This window comes from Melospiza georgiana, chromosome 13 (genome assembly GCF_028018845.1).
Source record: "Melospiza georgiana isolate bMelGeo1 chromosome 13, bMelGeo1.pri, whole genome shotgun sequence".
In the NCBI taxonomy this organism is placed as follows: Eukaryota; Metazoa; Chordata; class Aves; order Passeriformes; family Passerellidae; genus Melospiza; species Melospiza georgiana.
Window position 1 is genome coordinate 4,788,355 of NC_080442.1, and position 16,276 is coordinate 4,804,630.

A 16,276-nucleotide genomic window follows, 5' to 3' on the forward strand; every position below is an offset into this window, starting at 1 on the left:
GTGACTCGGTGGATTCTAAAACCTCAATTCTTTCAGGTAACTGGTAGGAGCTCAGTAAAACACACTGATAAATATTTTTCCCTGCTCTGGAGGGTGGTGTAGCAGCAGTTCTCCTCAGGTGCCAGTTGTCACCCAATCCCAAGTTATTTATTATTTTTGTTTCACACCTGAGTGGTGTCAGTCTGCCCACGGTGATAATCCCAGGCTTTGATCTGTACCTTCAGAGGGAGATTGTTTTTGTGACACAAGGTATTATTACTCTGGTCTGACTGTAATGAGCTGTGTGGATGAAGTCTGATATTAATCCACAGTGCCCCGTGTGAAAGCTGAGAACGCTGAGAACCGTGGTGCACAGAGCTGCTCGAGTTCCTGTGAACAAATGTGTGCAACCATCATGGCTGCTCTCCTGGCCCCACAGCCTGGGGCATGAATGTGCTTGTTGAACCCTGCAGTTCTCTAAAAGTCAGCAGCTAATCACAGATAAGATGATGAAAAAAGAGATGAGTGTCTGTGCAGGGGGTGCAAAGCTTTGTCTCCTTGCTTTGTGCCCAGCACAAGTGTGACCCCACGGTCACAGCTGCCCTGGGGTGGCTGCTGTGGCTGCCCTGGTGTGGTGTGGGGGCCATCTCAGAGTGCAGTGGGAGCTTTATTCCACTCTGCTGTCCCTCTGGGGCAGTGACAGATGTGATGAAGCAGAATGCCAGTGGCACTGTTGAAGGAAGATGCAGAAGCACAGTAGCAGCCCTGGTTAGTTTTGTGTTACCTCACTGCAGAGACCTGAGGTGGGCTCCTGGAGGTGCTGGGCTGTACCCTTTGGAAAGCAGGGATGTTCATCCTAAATCCCATGGAATCATTCATAAATCCCTTGCTCAGTAGATGTCACAGGTACCCTGAAGGCTGTGGTAAAGCAGCAGTGGCATGGTCTCTTCTGAGGAAGCCCTTCCTTTTCTTAACACTATCAAACTCCAACCCACGTGTTTCCTGTGCAGTTTGAACCTAAGGACTGGATTTCTGGTTTTAAAAAGAAAATTAGTACAAAAGATATTTTTAAGTGGGTGTTAAGGGATACATCTCTTTGATGAGACAGAATTGAGCTGCAGGTTCATAACCAGGACAGGGATGGTTCATTCTGCACTGCAGCAGCTTGGTGGAGAACTCACTCATTGCAGTGATGCTCCAAGGGCACAACCTCTGGAGGTACCCTGAGAAGGTTTCCTTTTAAGCCCTTCTTGGTAAAACTAATTGGAGACTATTAAGGACAGGGAAAATGCCTACAAAAGCTGGTAAAATTACCTTACAAGCCACTCTAGCAATCTGTGTCAGTGTGTATGGTTTAAACAATGTGGACAGTTCATTGAGGAAGACTCTGCAGGTGTGCTGGGACCTATCCAAGGTAGGCAGAGGAGCAAAGAGAAAGTCAACATTACCTTTAGAATTTGCTTAGAGGATAATGTTGGATTTCTTATGTCCAGTATTCATTCAGTAGAATTGGACCTGCTAATTCAGTATTCATTTTGCATTCCTATGATTTAAAATTGATATTTACTGTTTCTACCAGATATATATTCATAGGGCAGCACTGCTTTCCAAAAACTAAATGCTCTTTTTCCAGGAAATTTCACTGAGATTTATTTTGTTTTCAGCAGGCACAGTATTTTCCTGATCAATGAAAGAACATAGATGTTGTTTTTTGGAAAATAGTGACTATAAATTTTTGTAGCACATCACCATTTACTTTGAATTTTAAGGGGACTTACCAAAAGGGAAAGAACAGCCACATCTGATTGTGGCCATAATTATATGCAAGGATAAATTATCCTAATAAGCTCTGGTCACCTGTACTTCATAATAAATTTGGTATTTTGTAAGAAAACTGATACAAACTTCAGTATATTAAAAATTGTGTAAATTGTTCTAATAACTGGCTTTGAACTGGTTGTTTAGCATTTCTTCTGTGGGGAACTGAAATTTTACCAATATTTTGCCTAAATTCAAATTTTTTAATGTGAGAGGAAAAGTAATAGTCCCATTAATAAATGTAAGTTGTAAGTAGTGAAGAGTAACATATATTGGCACACTATTTATTGTTCTTTTTTAATAATTTTTCTTCCTTTTTAGAAAATGCACAGCTTGTTCTCTCTAGTGTGAAATAATCTCTTTGCCAAGATTTTTTTTTAAATTAGGGCTTCATTTTCATAACCTTCAGTTAAATATTCACCACTGTTCTTTTTTCCTGGGAAGATAATCTGTGATCTCCATCACATACTATACCATTAAATATTATTCTATTATTTTCTGCAGGAGCACCTGTCATTAAAAAAGTACATTGTGGACATTGTGATTGAGAGTTCTGTTCCTGTGGAACCATTAAAAGATGGAGAGGAGAAACAGAAAATTAAAAAGAAAGCCAAAAAGCTGAAGGCACGGATGAACTCCAGGTAGTACCAATTTCTTTTTATTTTTATTTTTGTCTAAGTTTTGTTCTAAACTTTACCTTCTGTCCTCTAGTGTGAATGCAGTGGAAGGCTGAAAAAATGTAAAATTATTTGCTTTGGGAGTGTCTTGAAAATAACACTGATGAGCCTAATTTATGGCCACTTTCTCTGATTGAGAAAGAAAACTGAATATCGATCTGGAGCCCTTGGTTTCACCTGTTAAGAGCTTTTCTCATAATTGGATGCCAGTGCCCTGCCAAAACTGTAGCCTCTTCTAGCATACAATAGCATGTTTAAATTTGTGTAAACCATGCCTATTTTTCTTTCTAGCTATTGATTTTTAAATGAAGTATCAAAGAAAATCAATAGTAATCAACAAATAGAAGTCAGCCTGCTGTAGTGTCAAATCCCATGACTAAATTTAATCATTTTTTTGCCTGTCACAACAAGAAGAAAGTTAAAAATATCTTCAAGTGGAAAGTGAGTTGTCAGATGTGCAATTTGTTCTTAGTCTAAAAAGTGACATCTGCAAATCAGTGTGATGTGCAGGACATCATTATATCATGAACTGGCAGTGTCACTCCTCATGGCTGAATGGTCCCAGCTCAGGTTAATGCTCTGCTGAATATTGTAGCATATTTTTGCATTTCTCTCTAAAAATACTTCTCACCGAGGTAAGAGTCATTGTTACACATTTTCTCTGCCTTTTTAAAGCATGAAGGGTTTCAAATAAGAGAAAAAAGCATGCACAGATTTTTAGAACTACAGTAAAGTGAGATGTTTCATTAACTCCTAGCAGGCACATCAGCCTTCAAAACCACAACACTCTTAGAGTGTATTATTGTTCTGACTGCTTTCCTCTTTGGCTGAGCAGATCCACTTGCTGAATGTCACTGTTGGAACTGGATAATGTTCTTCAGGTTTCTGGATGCTTAGGATGCAGAGTTATTCATATGACCTGTTGATTTAATGCAGTACCTGGGTCCAGTTTTAATTATTTCTCCAGGGTGACTTCTGTTAAATTTAGGCAAAGATTTGTCAGACCCTGGAATGCAAGTTGACATAATAATTTATTGTTGGCACAAATAAGAGAAAACTTTCAGAACGTTTTGAGTTTGTATGTGTCAGACTGCTGTGTGAGTCAGCATATTTGTCATCAAAAATTGTGATTAAAACAGTAATAAGTAATAAAGGACCATCATTTTGCAATGGTGATGTGCTATTGAAAAATACAGTGAAAGTTTCAAAATCTAAGTTACACTGAGGAGCTGTGAAGTTCATGTTTATTAAGCTTGGTTTTACTGTAAAAGGCTGGCTAGAGTTTTCAGTGGCTTTGCTGTTCTTGAAGATAACTCAGAGTTAAACAGAAGATTTTCTGATGTTAACACAAAAGACTTACTAATAAAAATGTCCAGTAGCAACATAAAGCAGAGGTATTTTGATGTTGCTAATTTAGAATTTCATAGATGTTATCAGATTATCACACACCATGTTTTAGTACATATTTGCAGCTCTTCTCCAGGAAAATAAATAGTTACAATGTATGCCTTGTGCCCCAGCACTTGAAATGTCACATTCATTTCAGTTTCTAGAAAGCTGTGATATTTTAAACTGGAAAAAAATAATAACTGCAACCAAATAGGTCCTGTTACACTCCTGAGTCTCCAGATCTTAAATCACTCTTGCAGTATCAAAGCAATGAAGGGCAGAGGTGAATGAGGGGACAAATGGTGATCAGTGGGATATTAGATGTGTTGAGAAGTTTCACTAGTCTTATTAATTATATTTATAACCCTAAGCCATTTAACTGGTGCTATCAGTAACAACTGATATATAGATAAGTAAATTAGCTCAGGTTTTCATGTATGTGCTGCTAGCAGGAGGATGTTTGGATAGTGACACAGGAGAAGCAGGGCTGGTAAAAGCTGAGTGGAAGCATCAGAGCTGTGCTTAGCAGGAACTTGGTCCAGGCTTTGCAGGGGACTTAAAGCATTCCAGCCATGTGCATTTAGTAACAGGGGTTTGGGGTGATAATTCAGGTTTGACTGACTTGTCTGTACAGAAGCTGAAATGTGTTGTTTCTGGTGAAGAAGCAAAAGGTTAATAAAGGAATTTCACCTTCATGTTTAATACTGAATTCAGCTGTGATTAATGGCTTTATTAATGACCCACAAATCAGACCTGGTGGTGATGTAACAATATTTGTGTGGAGCTTAACTTGGAATGGCGAAGCAAACGAAAGGAAAATCTGAGTAGCTTTGGGAAACTTGAACCATTAGGGTGAACAGAAAATAGAAAGAAAGGTTTAATATATGTATCTGAGAGAAATGCATCTGCATCGCTGCAGTGCCTGGGTTAGTTTTGCTTTACATGTGTGCTGGTAGAAATGGGGTGCAGGATTGTTGCTGTGGGTCTTGCCTTGCTCCAGGAGTGACTCACGGATTTCACCTGTTGGCACAGGCTGGCTGGAGTGAAAACAAGCAGTGGGAAAAGGTTGTGTCTCCCTCTTCCTGCTTTTTGGAACATGGCCAGTGTAAACAATACTTCTAAGGCACTAAAGAGGTCGTGTTTCTCTTTCCAGCAGTAAAGGAGTCCTTGGTGGAGGTGTTTCTGTGCTGCTCACCTAACATTCATTATGTTACACTCCAGTCAGTAGTTACAGAAAAAATGCTTCTGTGCCTGCAAATACAGCCAATTATTTGCATGTTAATTGTCATCTCTCTGATGTACTAATCTGGTCTGCACTACATGTCTGTCATTTATATTTTATGTAATAATATTATTTATAAATTTTTCATAATATTATATTGCATTATTTCACTAATCATTTTATAATATGCAGTAGATTACTACAGTTGTATATATCACTTGTGAAATTTTCTGCCATTTGAAAAGTCAACTTAAATATACCTTTTGTGTACTGGTGCTATTTTAAAGTAGTGGTGTTAATCATAAATAGTTACTGGCCAATGGCCAGTAGTTAAGCAGCAGTGGAATATGGATTATGACAGGGCAGCATTGACAGAAATGCTGTGCTTTACTATGAAGCAGAAAAACCCAAAGGCTTGAACTCTCTTGCTGCTCTTGCATCCTGGACACTTTAGACAATAGTCAATAATAATGAATATTTTTTCCTCCAGGGCAAAGGAATATGAGAGCTTGATGGATGCAAAAAATGCTGTGTCTGACTCACCATTTAAAGCCAAGTAAGCATTTATCTCTATATATTTTAGACATAAGCCTTTTCCCCCTGTCTCTCACAGAAGTGCCCCTGAAATTTCTGGTGGAGGAGGTGTGGAAGGTTTCCCCCAATTTGGGGCATGTTTCCATCCTGAATTACAGATCAGTCCCTGATACAAAAGGTCAGACTTCAATAAATGCAATAAAGACAATAAATGTGCCTTTTTTTCTGAAGATACTGTATATCTTAACCTGTATTATCATACCTCTATGTCATCCTGCAATGGTAAAGAGTACATACACTTCTCTTTTTCTTACCTGGAAACAAGAGGGTTCCAGTCTTGTACTTTAAGACTGATGGGTGAAAATTCAGCTGCAATTCTGGAATTGGAAATCTTATGTTTGTCTCTGACCAAATGGAGGTCAAAGGTACTTGTGGTGGAAACACAGATGTTTTAATGCACAGATGTCTTAGGCTGACATTGGGCTTTTTAAAAAATAGACCTTTTTATTATCAAGGATAAGGCACAGATGAAAACAGCTGGATGGTAGATGAAAACAAGATCTGTGATCACTGACAAATTCCTTCTGCTTAGTTTGAAAGTGAAAATTGCTCAGCTTTTGTTTTCGGATTCCATTGAAACCAGTTGGGAAAAGATGCAAAATATTTGGATTTCCAAGATGATTTTGATAAGTTCTATTACCTAAGATTTTAAAAGAAGCTATACAGCTGTAGTTTAAATGCAAAACAGTTAAGAAATTGAAAGACATGGAGTTTCATCAGTCCTTGGCAGGACAGGGAGGATACCAGTAGAGTTGTGCAGTTTTGTGATGGTCAACACATTCTCAAATGACTTGGAAAATGCAGAGATTCAGGACAGTAGAGACAAGAATTGGTGCTGAATACTAATTTTGAAGAGAGTGAGTGAGCAGGCAGTAAAATGGCAGGTGAAATCTAGTGTATATTGAGTGCTACCCAATGGAAGGGGAAGACAGAACTCAATTATATCTTCACATAAAAGTGTGGGCCTTGAATTAGCAGATGGGATAGGTAGTACCTGGAAAATATCAGCTCAGTACTCAGCAGCTCATAAAAATCCTTCAGTAAAATTACTTAGAAACAAGCAAAACCAGAACAAATAATGTCATCAGGTACAAATACCTGGGTGATTTACATCTTTTGAATAGGATGTGAAGTTCTTTGTCTCTGAACAGATAAGCTACAATTGCTAAAGGTTCAGAGATAGCAGAAAGGGAAATATGTAATGATTTCAGGTATGTCTTATGTATCAGGAAATAGGTAAACTAGTACTACTCCTGCAGGAAAATATGATAATGGGGAGAAGTTCCTCTGGGGTTATGTTCTAGAGATCTGCAGTGTCACAAACAGCATGGCAAAGATGGATGGGGATTGTTGGCTGTCTCCTTGGTACCAGGACAAGGGAGCACAGGGGAAAGCTGAGCCAGGTTCTAGAGAAACCAGACCCAGTGTTCTCAATGCAGCATGAGGGAGAGGTGGGGAGCTCCCACAGGTGCTCACTGACAGCTTCCCTGCATTCCTGCAGCTCTAGGAAAGCACAGCCGGCCTCAGAGACTCCTAAGCCAGAAGTGGGGAAACAAACAGATTAGTAAAGAGGATTATGCAGCCTGGGCTGTTCTTAGTGTTCCTGAGACATCCTCTCCCAGTGGGCAGATGGGGAGTGTGCCTCACTGGGAGCTGGGCTCTGGGAGTCTGTAGCATCAGTCAAAGGGCTGTAGGGTCTCAAGAGCTGGAGTCAAACACCCTCATCCTGAAGTTGCAACAACTTTCAGATTGGGGATATTTGTCTAATAACCTGTACCAGATCCTGCCTGTTTTGTGGTTGTTTCCATCACTCCTAAACTGCTGAGGAAGGTGGCCTTTTGTACAATTGCTGGTGGTTAAGCAGTTCAGGTCTTTGCAGTTAGACCTCCTTGATGTACATGCAACCAGCCTGTATGCAAGTATATTTCACACAGCCTTTTCAAAAGCTTGAAAACTGCTGCTGAATCTTAGATGTATTTTGAAATAATAAAAATCCATCACTGAGGTTTGACACAAGAAAATGACCCATCTCCAGCAGATGGCACACCTGCATAAACACATGGGAAAGAGTTGGCTTAGTTTCTTGGCCATCAGCACTTTTTGCAAGATGAATTTCATGGTATATTGAGACTTTTAGATTTGTAGCTTTTGTGTTTTGCTTTTCTTTGCTGCTAGAAAATAAAAAATTAGGTTCTAGTCATCAGAAAGTAGAAATGTCTGCATTTGACTCTGAAGATATTCATAAGCTCTTGTGTCTCTGTGTTAAATTTTGAGATTATCAGTGATGTAACTTGGTCAGTTCTGTCTCAGTTGTAGCGCTAGAGAAACTCAGATTTTAAATTTTTTAAAAATGTTTTCAAATCTTTTGACTGATCCTGAATTTACCATTTTCATTTCTCTTTATGTAATTAATTGTTTATTTACTTTCAGACAAAATCTTCTGTTCCATCTGCTCTTTTAGTTTCTTCCTTCATTGCCTCCTTTCAGGTGTGAGCTGGTGATGGCCACTGTGTAGCTCACTTCCATCACAGTCTAGGGGGGTCTCTTTGCAGTGTTCATGTAAAAATCTAGAGATCTATCAGCTGCCTTCATCTAAATGTTTAAAATATTGTTTCAGGAGGCATAGTTATTGTTATTTCCAAAATTACACAACTTTTTACCTGCGATGAGGGCTTAAATATTTGTGAGCTTCTTTGAAATCAAGCAGGTTAAAAATGGAAGCTCAAGTCTGAACTGGCTTTTTAAGTAGAGGAGTGTCTGTGAGTCAGCCAGAAGCCCATTTATTTCTGTTAAAATGTGTTTACTTTGCACATCACATATTAGAAAATGGAAGAATAGGGAAGTATTATCTCTTTCTGTAGGAGAAAGGATAAGAGGGCAAGAAATTTTATGAAGCAAGAGTTTTAGCCTAGACTGTATCTATTAACATGGGACAACCTAGTCTTAGTATAGAGAAAAATAAGAGGAAAACACAGAACTAAGGAGGGGATCCTACTTCAGCAAGGCCAGCAGGAAGAGGAGTCAGCCCAAAGAAACAAAGAGCAGTAGGTCTGAAGGAGCACTGTTACCTTGAGAAGCTGTGTGGGCAGTCAGAGGACACTGTGTGCCAGGGATGCTGTGCCTGTACCTGGCTGGGTGCACTCTGCTGCCAGCTGGGAGTCTGCACAGCTCTCAGGAGAGCTGCACAGTTACTGAGAAAAGTCCCACCACAGAATGAAGGGGGTAAAACTAACACCTCTGAGTGCTAAATGCAGTCTTTGGGTCAAAACAAATGGGAAGAGTTTTTGTCTTTCCCAAGGGAAGGTTTGAGGTACTCAGATTGGAGTGGAAGTGTACCAATGAACAGAAAATATCTTTTGACTTAGTGGGCTGTGGAGCTTAAAAATGGAGAAGTTCCTTTTTAAAATCTCTTTAAAGTGGGACACAATTGGTAGGTTTATTTATTTGCTTAACAGAAGCAATGTGTTTTAGAATTAAATTCTTTTATGCTTCCTTTCTTATGCCACATTTCTTTATCCACTCCTCTCTCTACCCCCAAACTGAGAGTGTCTTCACAACCAAAACCACTTATGGAATGGAAGTTCTTATCTGATTTTAGTTCTTAGTCATGTTGTCAGTTGTTACAGAAGAAAGACAGAAACCAGAGTTACTCTTTGGCAGGTAAAAAGCCTTTTTAGATCACCTTTAAGATTAGGCCACTTTAATATTATGAGACCACTGATTTGCTGATGCAACTGATAGACTGTTTCAGTGGTTCTTACTAGTTGAAGGTTTGCAGATTTATAAAACCTTTTGCACTAAGGAAGCACTGATCCAAGTGCTTTCTAAGCTCTGCTCTGGTACTACACTAACAGCAATGAGCTGACAGGCTTTATCCTGCTGTGATAGACAGTGGGTGTCCCTTGCTCAGTGGTACAGCACTGATTCATGGCTGGGATTGTCAGTGACTCTGAGTTCTTCCACAGAAATGACTTCTAAATATAGCTGGGACAGTTGGGGTTTTAGTATCTGTTAAAAAATGGTGTGCATTAGGGAGAGGGGTGGGATAATTCCAAATATTGCCTGGTTGGGTCAGTATTTTGGTCTCTGAACTGTTTCACATACCAAGAGGGACATTCAAGGGAAGGACTGTGGACATTGTCACCTGGAGAAGCCAAGTATTGCTCCCTGCCTTTCTCAAGTGCATTTGCTGGTTGGCCCCTGGTGGCACTTAGGTAATTCTGTAGGTGCTGGTGGACTCTTGGTGGGTTTGTAGTATTAATTCATATTCTCTGGGAACTGATCTGAGCAATTATTTAGTGTCCAGTGTACTGGGATAACGTGGCAAAAGGTGTGTCAGGTGTCCTTTGGTGTGTCAGGTGTCCATTGGAGCATTCTCAGGTGTCCATCAGAGCACAGTTTGAACAGGGAAGGAAAACATTTTCACAAAGTTAGAGGGTTATTTAGATCTATTTATTATTTTCTAATGCAGAGGCAGGACCATGTATTTCAGTGTTAAATATCCAAGCAGTAAAGTATAATTGTCATCCTTCAATACAACAGGGAAACTAAAGTAATGAAAGATTGCTTTGTGCCTGAAGGGAATTAGCAGGTTTCAGGGGGAGAAGTTTTGTTCTAATATTTTAACTAGTCTCTCTTCACATAACAAGGAATTGTTTTCATGTATTCTTTTTATTTACCTTTTGTTTTTAATTGCAAAGGGATACTTCAGATAGTATGGATATTGGAAACAGACTACAACACAAAAAGAAGAGGTAGAAAAAGAAATATTATTTCCTGTGAGAGTCTGCTGCAGATGAGATGGGAATGTAGTGTGAAGTTTGTTCTTTCAGAAGCCCAAAGCTAAAAGCCTTTAGCTGATACAATACTTTCTTTCCTTCATTATGATATATCAGTGTAGTCACAGGATAAATTTACCTTGTAGGTTTTCCTGGTGTAGAAGGCTTAGAGTCATAAGATATTATACCAAAATACTGATTACTAAGGAAAAAAACAGACAATCTCTGAAACTGGAAGTACTTGTACAACATTTAATTTCCAAAATGTTGTGGAAACTGTAGAAGAGCTAGAGTGTAAATAAAATAAAATTCAGGTAAACTTTAAAACAAGAAAAATAACAGGTATGATTGGGCAGGCAGTGGATTTCCGCTTCAGAAAATAGCTAAAATATTAACATGGGAATGCAAATAAATGTATTCAGAAACACACCCACCCTTCCCTGGGCATTGGTGCCCAGCCCAGACATTGGGTTAAACCCCCAAATGCTGGGTACGTTGATGCTGCTATTTCAAGGCTTTTTGGCTTTTTTCTGGAGATGAAATGTGGCCTAGAAATACTGACAGATCTTTTTCCTTTGGCCTATAAAATATATTAAACCTGCTAAAAGTATTTAGCCCATGTTAGAAACCTTGGATATGAACAGCCCTTGTTTTCCCATTTGCAGTGGGAAAAGATGAGATACTGTATTTGTATTTGCTGAACATACAATTTATTAGTTTACATTATGGTGGTGTTCCAAGACAAATCAGGGCTTTACATCCTTCTGATACTTGTTCTGCATTCTGAATTATCCATTTGTGAGGAATACTAAAACCTTAATAAGTGAGATGTAAATAATTTAAGGGGAAAAAACATTAACTTTCTCTATTATCCTGCACAGCAAAGTTTCAATTATTTATCATTCTATGTATGGCTTAGTAAGCATTGGAGGAGTAAAAATTGGGGGACAGAAAGAAGACTAATTAATTGTCCTGAGATGTTTGGATTTGGATTCAATGGTATTTTTCCAGAATCACTGGATCAGGTGTGGATGCCATGTCCCAGTAATCCCCAGTGCATACCAAGAGTGTGCCAGGAGTCCAGTGTGTACAAAGAGCTCTCTCTTTCCAAATCCATTCATAGCAATGGCAAATTCTGCATCCAAATACAAGTCCTCTAGCATAGATTTCCAGTCCTTTGAAGCAGTCCAAAAATTATTCTTATTTCCCTAACATGGCCAAGAAGTCAGTATGAAGGATATTTAAATAATTCCTCCAAGGCTCACTGGTGGGAGGAGGCAGGTTTTATTTGCCCTCTCCTCCCCATGTGATCACACAGCACCTTTGGTTTTGGTAGAAAACTCCCTCTGCAGTAGGATATGAGGATGTAAGAGGTAATTCTTCAATGTGGCAGAATTGGAAATTCATTCTTCCAGTTTCTTACTCTGTGATGCTGAACACATGCTTAGAAAGTTTGAATTTTGCTAAAAGTATCCAGAAAGACTTTCAGAAGAAATGGAAAGCTGGAAGCTTTCCCTAAGGAGTTACTACTGTACAGGTTGTTTTTAAAGTGAGGACAGAAACTGAACCTAAGGAGCATCTTAACAGACTGAAGAGAAGGACTTTTGTGTTAGCTGTGTCAGCTGAAGGCTGTGTAATATGATTATGTTCTCTTGGAGTCCCTGTGAGCAGTGTTTTGATAAACCTTACACATTTTGTATGCTGATGGAGATTAGGGAAGTGCCTTTCTTCAGCCTCTGTGGTTAATCCTGGTGGAATTCCATTCCTGTGATGTTAAATTAAGCAAATGGAAACCTGTCTTGCTGTCTTTTGTCAGATGAAGTTACAGTATAGGGTGGTGGGCTTTATATAGGCTTTAATAGTGGAATTTGGGTAGATATACCAAAGAAATAAAAGATTTTTTGCTTAATGTGCTAGGATATTGCCAAGGCAATAGGCATTCTAAATCCCACTGTGAAAAAACTCTGCTTGTGGACTGCAGCAGTTCCACTTCTCATTGGTGCTGTGGTCTTTTGATTTACTGTCCAAGTCCTGCAGTTATTTGGGCTTTGGCTTTTAGTTTTGTTTCCCATTTTAGCTTGTGGCTTATGGAGATAGACAGAGGTTTCCTCCAACCTCATTTTCCACAGAGGAAATAGCAGTGAAAAGAATCTCATCAGGATGTAATCTCCTTTTATTTTTCTTGTCATGCAAAAATCCTGGTTGTATATTAGTGGGCTCAGCTGACCAGATGATAAGAAGTCCAAGACTCAAAATTCTACAAATCATTTTTATTTGTACTTCAGGAACATACATGTATCTTCAGCATTTCTTGAAAGCTATTAATGAAGCTCCTATTTTTTTCAAAGAGAAGACACAGAGTACCTGTTGTCTCTTGATTAAGTGGAAACTATTCTTTTATAAATTAATACTCTGATTTTGGGGAATTTTTTTTTAACGTAGTGTGACTATTGTGGTACATTCTCCAGCCATTCCATCTCCTGTCTCACTTCTGGGAGTCTGGTTAATGTAATCTTTTTCTTTTCCAATACTCTGTGGTCACTTGTGAATGCCTTCTGGCCCTTTAACCCTGACATCTCCATTTTATGATGAGCACTCTTACCCTTCCCCTCTTTTTCCTTCCTGTAGAATTCTGTGTGTAGGCTGGCAGTCCCAGCAGTGTCTGCCCCTCCTCCTGCTCAGTTGCCAGCTCTGTCCCACTCAGTGCAGGTGCCAGTAGATGAAAGCAAAGTCCAGCAAGCCCTGAGCCTTGTCACTGAGAGCAGCAGGAGGGGACGCTGAGGCAGTGCCACCAAATGCAGGCAGGGACAGAGTGACACCTCCTCCTGACTGCTCTCAGTCTGCAGCTAAGGGACTCTGGCAGCCTTGTCTCCTCTGCCTTGCTGCTCCCACTGCACCCTCACACTGGGCACAGCAGGATAAATAAACTCTGGCTGTTTTCACTGCTGTATTCTGTATTTTGTGCCCTGGCACTGAGTGTGCCCCTCAGTGCTGAGCCTCAGAGCACAGGTGAATAGCCCAGATGCATATGTGTAAAACTGAAATGGAACCCAACCCATGTGTGTCACCACCACTCCCACCTCTGCAGTTTGGCTTCATTACTGACCCTTGTTAATAAAATGCCCTTTCTGAGGTAGGCTGCAAAGCCATTGCTTTTCTCTTATTCAAATAACCCTGAAGAGCCATTTCTTTTATGATGCCTATAAGAAATCAGCCAAGTGGCCCTGCTGTTCCATTTCCCTTACTCATCTTAAATAGGGTGAAACCATTTGAAAATGAGGATGGCAAAAGCTACCATGATAAGCTGTGGAAGGGGAATAGGGAAACAGCAGAAACAAATGTAGCTCATAAAGCACCTTTATGGCTGTACTGTTCACTCTATAGCTGTGCTGTTTCCTTGAAAAAGCAGATATTGAAATGTCACTCCAAGCTGACAGTATCTCCTTGGATGTTTAGCATCCTGTACAGAATAGATGATAACAAGAACATTATTTAACATAGATTTTCATGATTTCTTCATTGGTGCCAGAGGTTCATTACAAAGATGTAGGTTAATAAGGCAGTTTTTGCTTTAACTGCTCTTTGTTTTCTGTTGAAGGTTACAGAGATTAGCAAAAGACCTTCTGAAGCACCTCCAAATGCAGGATGGCTGTTCCTTGGGGAACCACAAAGTTCCTGGTCTGGACAGGACTTTGGGAGAGATCTCTCGGATTCTGGAGAAAGAGGTATTGTGACTTCTGACTGACCTAGAAATTGGTTTGCCCTCAAGTCTCATCAGGGCGGATTTGGGAATGTTTAATGTCAGATGTTGAAGAATAAATGACCTCTATGTAACAAGCAGTGTCTGCTATAACACTTTTCACTTTTTTCCCCTGTATTTTCATGAGGATTGTTTTTAACCTGGGTCATTTCAGTCATCTAGCTTGTAGTGCTTACCCACAAACAGCTTTTACAATGAGGGCCCAAAGCAATTAGCAGAAAACAGAGGAAAGAATTGGATCCAGGTTTGCTGGAACACCAATCTGTTGAGTTTTGCCAGAGTTCAACAAAGTCAGTGGGTCTTCACTGGAGGAGGAAGGTATGATGTGCATATATGTGGGATATTCCTACATTTTTTACTTTTTTAAAGTGATATGATTGCAGAGCAATCCATGCCATTTGCTTTATGGTAAATGTTGGATTTTTTTTTTTAATTCATAGCACCACATTTGCATCTTTTTTCCTATTTCCTCATTGTCAGTCTGCTGCCACAGTGCTTTCTGACTTGTAATGTGGTTTTTTTGCTCCATTAGGAGCACAGTATTTGGGTTTTTAGCTGGAACATTATGTTCTGTTCTCTCTGCAACCACTAGAAAATACTTCTCTTTCTTATCTGTAATCAAGACATAATGAAAATTAGTTCTGGAAGAAACCAAATTAATAGAATCTGAGGAGGAGATTGCATCATTGTGGTTCAGACTTGATGTTTGTGAAAATGAGAGCTCTGCTTGATGCTTTTCAGAGCTTGGTCAGTGTGGAGAAGACAGTTGTTAATGGCACATGTTTTTCAGTGCTGGAGGCTGCCTGGGATGCACAGGCTCCTCACTGTGTTCTGGGGGTGCCTTGGAGCTGCTCATCAAGCTTAAAAGTGTGTTTGAAAGACTTGTGCCATTTTCACATTGTACAGGCTTCCATTAATTATTGAAAAACTCATTTTTTATTGATTTCAAAATACAGAAATCATGTTGTTGCATGACAGTGATGAAAAGATGAATCTGTGTGAAAGTTATCTAAATAATCCTTGGAAGTTCTTTGGAATGTGGAGTTGTATCCAGCCTTTTCACTAGCAGTCATCTGCTGAGATTTTTTTAAAATGAGATGTGAATTGCAGCTAAGTTTACTCATTAATTGTTTACATGGTTTTGCTGGTTGTTGAGTCTGCAGTGGGGAATTAAAAACTAAGTTTGATAGTATTAAAAGATGTGGGTTATTTTGTTGTTGATTTGGGGTTTTTCCCCCAAAACATGTACCTCCCTCTGGAGAAGTATTTTTCTGTCTGAGTGTCCTGATCAATAGGGTCAGGAGGGATTGATTTCAGTGTTCACAGCACAGATCATACATGGCCATTTGCAGGAAGGGATGGGAATTCTCTTGTTAACCTGGGAGTCAGAAATGCACAGCCACATCTTACATGTCAGTGGGCACAGAAAGAGCCCTGATGGTGTCAGTCGTGGGCTGAGAGGAGGAGACTGACACTGTTAATTGAATTTCCCCGGAGAGCATAAAAATATAACCTAATGTGGGGGGAGGAAGGGGGAGTGGGAACCACACAAGCTGTCAGGGTGTGTGAGCTGATAACATTGATTTACCCTTGCTAATGGCCTGGCTTGAATAAAGAATTGCCCTGAGGGAGGACGGGGTTCACTACAATAGATCCTTGCCACTTACTAGAAATTCTTCTTACTCACAAGAAGTCCTGCAAAACTATTACAAAATATAATTGATCCAAACCCCCTCTTTTCATTCATGCTGTGAAACATTGGGTTTTTCTTTTGTTAATAGTTTGCACTGCCAGAGAAATTTATGTATTCAGGCTCAACAGGAATAAAAGGATTGGTTTTACAGATCATGAAATGAATTGCTGAGCTGGTGTTTGTAACAGTAAATAAGAAAAATATATACCATTAAATTTCTCAACAGAAGGAAGGGCTATTCAGCTCATTAGAAATTCCATGACTGTGCTAAAACAGCCTGAAAGGGTGGGGTGTAATATTTATGCAAACTTGAATCACAAAAAAAGCCACACACAAAAGATTTGCAGCCCTTTTTCAATGGGATTT

At 39.6% G+C, this 16,276-nt stretch overlaps 1 protein-coding gene across 2 annotated transcripts in view; it reads left to right on the plus strand.

Annotated features, from left to right (window-relative positions):
• SCAPER (S-phase cyclin A associated protein in the ER) overlaps positions 1–16,276 on the plus strand; it is a 136,043-nt gene that overhangs the window by 54,808 nt on the left and 64,959 nt on the right. For both annotated transcript variants that reach the window (XM_058033388.1, XM_058033389.1), the window contains exons 21-23: positions 2,302–2,438; positions 5,576–5,641; positions 14,056–14,182. In XM_058033388.1, coding sequence (XP_057889371.1) covers positions 2,302–2,438; positions 5,576–5,641; positions 14,056–14,182 — 330 coding nt within the window. The remainder of the gene's footprint in view (positions 1–2,301; positions 2,439–5,575; positions 5,642–14,055; positions 14,183–16,276) is intronic.